Source organism: Papilio polytes, unplaced genomic scaffold, assembly GCF_000836215.1.
Source record: "Papilio polytes unplaced genomic scaffold, Ppol_1.0 DF824247.1, whole genome shotgun sequence".
Lineage (NCBI taxonomy): Eukaryota > Metazoa > Arthropoda > Insecta > Lepidoptera > Papilionidae > Papilio > Papilio polytes.
Genome location: NW_013524957.1, coordinates 255,695 through 263,229, shown reverse-complemented (window position 1 = coordinate 263,229; position 7,535 = coordinate 255,695). Strand labels below are relative to the sequence as shown.

The 7,535-nt window shown below is 34.2% G+C and overlaps 1 protein-coding gene across 1 annotated transcript in view; it reads left to right on the top strand.

Annotated features, from left to right (window-relative positions):
- The first annotated feature begins 4,232 nt into the window (after positions 1 to 4,232).
- The window catches only part of LOC106110248 (collagen and calcium-binding EGF domain-containing protein 1-like), a 6,748-nt gene continuing 3,445 nt past the window's right edge, over positions 4,233 to 7,535 (top strand). Inside the window, exons 1-2 of the mRNA XM_013292004.1 lie at positions 4,233 to 4,397; positions 7,485 to 7,535. Of these exons, the coding sequence (XP_013147458.1) occupies positions 4,249 to 4,397; positions 7,485 to 7,535 (200 nt within the window). The 5' untranslated portion in view covers positions 4,233 to 4,248. The remainder of the gene's footprint in view (positions 4,398 to 7,484) is intronic.

Below are 7,535 nucleotides of genomic sequence, written 5' to 3'. Positions count from 1 at the left end.
AGCTCACCGGTCCTTCGAAAGCGTAACCAAGCTGCAAAGCGATCAGCTGGGCGACCTGGTCACCGCCTTCCACTTCCACAGTCCACTCGTCGATGAGATCCCTTGACGTCTCCAGACCATTGTGTAAACTATGATAGCTATGTTCTCCTGGTAACCAGGAATCATAATGTGACGTCACAGAAACTACCAAACCATAGAACAATAAAATAAAAACTAGAATCTGTATTATAAAAGACATTTGATTTTTTAAATAGGGTAAAAATATTTATTTAGGATAAAAGTTTTTTTATCTGCGAAAGAAGCGTCCACCAAAGAACGATGTGGTTCGGACGAGAGACGCGTTCAAATGAAAGTAAAATGTTGGCGACTTTTTTCAATGGAAGTTAATTCGTTCAATAAAAAAAGATTCTTTGTTATTTTAAAAGTTTAGTGGATTAAAAATGTCCTTAGATGATAAATAATTGATTACTATGTTAGGTGACATTTAAACAGTTTTTTACTAACGTTTTTCAGCAAACTTTCGCATTTTTTTTTGCCACAAATGTTTGTGTTTGGATTTATTGTTGCTTTCCGTAGAACATTTACCATTAACGGCCAGTCAGCCAAATCGACAAGTATACATTTTTATACTGCTATAGTAAAAAATCCAATTTTTATAAGTAATTCAAGTATTAGAAATTCATTATTCCTGAATGGTCTGTCGCCTACCATAATAGGAATAATAAATTATTTATGTTCCTACGTCATTTGTATAGCGTAGGATTAATTTAACATAATAGATGTAAAAATATATTTAAAACGCCAATAGCTTAATGGTTAAGAGTCCATCTGATGTGGTCATGTGTTCAAATCCCGCCATTACTTGAATTTGTCTTGATTGGAGTAAATAGTCACGGTTTATAGCCTGTCCATTTGAGGAGGTCGGTGAATGTTAATTTAGATGCATTTTTTACGGCTGTGGAATTTCTAGGAAGAATTCGCAACCAGCCAGCATTTTTTACAGATAACAGCGGATTAAAAATAAATGTGTAAAGGTTAGTGTACATGTTGCAACCGGCACCGGCAGTGTGGCAGTGGGCCGACGGATCTGGCCCTGAGCTGCGCCAATGTAAACAAACCGTATATCTCCGGATTACGTTTAGTGTGGCCTCACTTGCGTTGAGACAAAAATCTAATCAGACATTTTTATAGAACGAAAGATTCATCACAAAATATCATCATTAGTATAAATTCTACCTAAGTATATTACTAGGCTTGGCTAATAATTAGGCTTAAACCATGATACCGAATAAAACTCTACAAGTATTATTATTAACTGTAAAAAATTATTAAGCACTGTGCTGTACAAAATGGGTTCATGTCCTTTAGACTAGGCATGCGCCGGAGAGTATAATATTATGAACAGTGGGGAAGATAAAGGATATAATGGTACTCACCAGAACGTTGCCCGCCTCACCTCCTGCAGGTGCCTGGTCTCTGTCGGTGTCAATCGAGTCAAGTCTAGTTCTGTCATGTCTATTGGCGCCAGCGATGCTACCTGTAGATGCACCCGTGTATACCGTTATTGTCCTAAACCCGAAATCGAATTACACGAGATCCCTTTAGCTAACTATAAATAACACGCCCGTTGTGTCTTTCGCGATGTCGGAGAAGTAACCACTTCCGATGACCTTTGAACTTCCACTTTGGTAACCGAATGACTCGCTTGACTGCTTGCATATGACTTTTTCTCTCGCACACGCCCGTACCGGTGAGGGATTCAAATCTACCGAGAGAATTCTAGAAAATAAAAATGCACTGACTACCCGCATTAACCCGGGCAGCGAAATTTGAACTATGTGTTCGCCACCGAATGTAGCAAATCCCTATGGTCTATACAGAACAGCCGCCCATGCGATAAGAAAATATTTTGAAATACGAAATAATAGCACAAGACAGTGCTTGGAATGTAATCATTATCTTAAGCTTTTAAATCATTATTTTTTTTCTCCTATAAGCCGATATTCTGCATGTTTATTACACTCCCTCGGAAGTCCTGTCATATTAGTTAGATAAATAAATTGCATAATGAAACATTAATAAAACAATGTATTTATTACAATGGAACGCATAATTTCGGTCATTAGATAACGCTATCAAAATAACACTTGTTCTCAAAGTTTCCACACTTTATACATTTATTTTATTAATTCTAATGTTTAAAAATTAAAATTACATGTTTGTTTTTATATAGTCGTAAAAAAGTACCAAAGTTATTATTTACAAGGAATATCTTTAATTCAGGAACATAAAAATTTACTAAATTTTAGTAATGTCTGATATCTGATAGGTCAATTAAATAAACTAACCAACCTATAAGGTCATAGATTATTATTACTTATAATTTGGTTATTAAAATAAACAGAAAAATATGACAGTTTGACATGAACCAGTATTAAGTATAGTTTTGTAAAACGCTGTTTTGTTATTTAAAAGAAAACTACCAAGTACATTACAAAAATAATAATACCTTATAAATTAATAATTAAACTAGTTGTAAGTATCCTTTTGAATATAACTTTTACTTAGTTTAAGTTAGTATCAAATCACTAAATGCTAAGATTTTCTAGCACAGAGTATGGTCACCCCAGAGTGTACACGCACGATCGTCCCTGGAATTAGCAACGACTCTTGCCTACTGTAATGTTACGCACTGGAGTCTATTTCCAGAACTAGCCGGACAGCGACTGTCAAACTTATTGGAGTATTTTTCTGTTACAATACTCGCAAAATCGGTGGACCGTTTTATATTTTTTTATACCATAAAGTTAATAGCGTATGTAAAAGAAACCCTTTAATGGAATATGCTAAAAAAGGCTGTAAATGTTTAGCGATACAACTAGAAATGTATCAATTTATTTTTAACTAGCTTTCGCCCGCAATTAGTCCGGATAGAATTAACAAAACAAAAGTAAAGTAGCCTATGTGTTTTTCCAGACTATCCTCCACGTCTGTGCCCAATTTTATCGAGATCCGTTCAGCCGTTTAGGCTACAAGCTCTAACAAATATCCAACCAAATAAACTTTCGCATTTACAATATTAGTAAGTGTAAGTTAGAAGTAAAATAATAAATACAAATAAAGCCTATAACAGTCTATTTCATTATTACATGTAGTTATGGAAAGTTTTTTTTAACCCTGCATAAATAAGTAAGTCAATCCGTAATAGAAAAGCTTTTTATTTGTCGGCTTATGAACTCATGGGGAATATGCACTAATAACCCTCACAGTTAATTGATGAATAGTCCTTTGTATTGCTTATAAAGGCATCGTCTTACGCTAAATGGGTCGCGATGCATTTGCTCACTCTATTAGTCCAGAATTAAATAGTGAATCACTCGGCGATATAACTGCCATTTCAGACATGTCTAATTGAAAAACGTTTTTATTACTATTTTTGTGGGAGCATCAATTACCTTCATTATAACCTTTTTAACTGTTCCCGTGCGTCTTTATCCGCATGAAATTATGAAAATTGTTTTATTGATTACATTTGTCAAATTCAATTGCAAATGTCAAAACGACAGACATGACAAAGCATGGCAATTTTGCTTCCTTGATGTTGGCAGTAACTTATGGTCTCTTTCCCACATTAAGGTTTTTATCCAAAATATTTACCCCCTAAGTTTAATGGCGTGAAAATATATAGTCTAAAGCGTGACGTCAGTGTAGGGCTTTTTATTAAAAAAAGAACTATTCAAAAATATGCTGTAATTGCTGACATCTTAGGCAACAAAGAAGTGTGTTTACGCTTTATTATAATAGTATAGATATAGATTTTATAAACACAAGTAGGTGTAATACTTTTTATTAAAATTAGATAGAATTTTAAAAATCGGTCCAGTAGTTTTTGAGTTATTTCGATCTATACAAAATTACAAAAATACAAATCCTCGTTCTTTTTATAATGCAAGTGTAGATAGTATAGATGAGAAAATATAGACGGATGTTTGTTACTACTTTTATCCAAAACGGCTCAACGGATTTGGACGAAATTTGGCATAGATAATGAACATAGTCTTGAAGAAGGCATAGAAAACTATTTTTTTCTAATTTCGCGCAGACTGACTCTCGGGCGACAGCTATAAACATAATAACAGTTAATAGTCTGTCGCTATATACGAGTAAAATTAAATTGAAAATAAAAAAAGTTTGACTATCACTATCGAAACGCATATCCGCGCGGGCGCAGAACCGCAGTCGGTCGCGATGCGCGCGCCGGTCGAGCACGCGGCCCGCGCCGCGCTCCTGCTGTGCACTGCCGCCCTGGTACTCTGCCATCAGGACGACAGGGGATACCACGCCGAGAACGGTTACCACGCTGACGACGGCTACACTCATGAGGACGCTATCGATGTGTGAGTGATCCCATCACCCAGTTCTGTGATCATCATAAGTGATGAAGAGAAGAGTGATGAAAAAACCCATAGTTATTACGCGTTGTTAAGTTTTACTATACAAGATCTTAAAATAAAATATGAGTCAAGGAATTTTTTTTTCGTAATACTTCAGTTTGCGGAAGTCGATGGTTGTAAAATTGTTCGCGAATTCTCAAAGTACACGAGCATTTTTCTTGGATTACATCCAGATTGTAAATCATTAAAAAGAATGCGGATTTTTATGCGTATTTTGTTATTGCTATTTTGCTTAAATTATTTAAATTGATTAAAGAACCTCTAATTTTAAATTGGAGTAAAACTCCTTAATCATCTCGATAATTTAAAAATGTAAAAATTAAAAAGTTAATATTTCTACACCTTTATGTTTATAAACCAAATAAATAGTAAATTATCACTAAAACAAGTACGATTTTTCGTCGTCCTTAAAATTGTTAATAAGGTAATACATAAAAAACACGGCTTTCCAGACTATTAACATTTAACAAATAAACAAAACTATAGAACATAAGTAAAATTTATATCAAGTAGTGCGTCAGTTACTTATCACTAACTTAACTATTAAAGAGCTATTAATACATCAAGATGAAGCGATAAACTTAACAAAGCTTAAATTCAAGTTAAACGTTTGATAAAATGCTCCATTGTGGATTGTGGCATCCAGTCCGACAGGGCCAGAGCCAGGGCAGACGCTAAGAGTGCGAATACAATGCATTATTCAGTTTAAATCGTCCGTTTCCACTGTGGCTACACCCGGATTAAATTTATCGCTATCTCAGCTTGCACAATGAGAACAACAAGGATGACAATGTATTTGTATGGGGAAACTTAAGAATTGTTAAGTGTTAACGTTATGTTTATTTATTTACTGGAATTATATGCTGCATTTTAATGACTAATAGTTACATCATCAGACTTTTATTACAGTAATTTTGTTGCAGATAGGTTAATTTTTTTAATAAAGTTTTTAATATGTTTTGAAACATGCGTCGTTGTTAGGATTAAAATAGTAATCGTCATCTGAAATAATTAGATCTTAAACTATAGTACAGTATTTTTTAAAAACGCGTTTTGCGAAGAAAAATATAGTTTATAAATATATTTTTGCAATAGTTGACTGGAACTCCAGGTTCAGTATAACCAATACGAAATTTGATGAAATTACGTGAACGATTATAGTTAATTACAAAATGTTCGTTATACAATGCTGAGTAATGATGCATTAAATGTGAAAGCTTCGTATGATTAGAGAGCTTGGATGTACGCACTGGGAAATTGCAAATCATCTCAATACGTATTGATCTTACAAGTGTATGATGTAACCTGAATGTCCCCTTACACTAAGATACCTCTGCTGTTATAAATAACTAGCTGTAGCTCGCGAATTCGCCCGCATGAAACTATAAAATAATAAAGAAGTCACCTATGTTACTCACTGATAACGTAGCTTTTTACTAGTGAAAGAATTTTTGAAATCGCTTCAGTAGTTTTTGTGATATTTCATTACATACAAAAATACAAATCTTTACTCTTTATAATATTTGTAAAGACTAGCTATTGCTCGCGTCTGTGTCCACGAGGAAATATTTTTTTAAATGAATATGGCCTACGTTACTCAGTGATAACGTAGCTATTTATTGGTGAAATTTTTTTTTATCTGCCAGGTAGTTTTTGAGTTATTTCAATATATACAAAACAAACAAATCTTTCCTGTTTATATTATTAGACCTTAGTGACCTCAGTTAGTGTATAAGTACATACAAAGAAAGTAAATAATTAAGCATTATTAATACTGAATTATGGTCAAATTTAGACCTTGGCGACAATTACTCAAATCTATTAGTCTTTTTCATATAAGAAGACTGTAGAAATAGCATCACACTTAAAGGAATAATCCCAGTAAGGTTTGTAATGTTTCATAACATTACGTGAACACACTTAAGGGAGCTTTTGTAGGGCGTGTTGAGTTCAATGATCGACTGATGAATGAAATCCACAACCGCGGCTGAGCTGCGCTGCGTCTCTGCATTTGCTGCTATAAATAGTAAACACTGCGTTTTTAACTTCATTCCACGAATTGAAGATTATACGTAGTACAAGTGCGGTGAAAATCATAACCCATAAAAATATATTTTGATTCGAAATTAAAAATTTCCTAAACATCTTCATACTTAACTTTCGCCCGTGACTCTGTCCGTCTGGAAATTTAAAAAAACAAAAGTAAGTCCTATGTGTTCTTCCACTCTATCGCCTATATTTTTAGCTTTAATCAGAATCCGTTCAGCCATATAGGCAACAAACTCTAACAAACATCCATCAATCTAAACTTTCGCATTTATAATATTAGTATGATGTGACCCTGTCGGGTAATCTCTTTACCCCAAAGGGTCTATCTGGACCACAGTTTATTGCTTATATTGTGAATATAAAAATCGTAAAGAACTAGTGCAAACATGGTGCAACTATACACGCCATGAAGCTTTGATATGAGCGATGAGTTCATTCCAGTGACATCATCGGAGTCACCGCACGTATGATAACCAACTATTTTTATAATTTGAACATTTGTACATTCGGCGGTTTAAAATCGCACGTTTTGGTAAAACGCGTTTTAAAGATCATAGCATTCTATGCAACTGTGGTTCGTGGTTACGCGTGTTATCTGTGCTTCGACACGAATAGTACGTAAGTCATTTTTTTTCCGCTAACAAACGTCGCTGTTTGTTTTCGTGTTTTAGGGCGTTATATCTTTTCGTAGAACTGTATTTTTTACAGTTGACATGTTTTCTCACTATAAATATAAATGCTATATTATAGCTGTAATAATTAAGATAATAAAGATAAATTTAATTACCTTATATGTAACAGGTAAGGGAAAAAATATTATGTTGAATAACGCAATGTTTTTATATTAATTTTTGTCTGAATGAGGACAAAGTTTTCTGTAGGTATATTATGTGTAAAGTGTGTGTGTAATTCTCCAATCTGTCCTAAACGGTATGCTTACAGTATCGCCAGGTTTTGTTTGTTATACTCATCTTTGCACAGATCGGAGGCGGGTGTAGTATGCCCGACGGCACGGCTGCTGCGGTCTCGAGA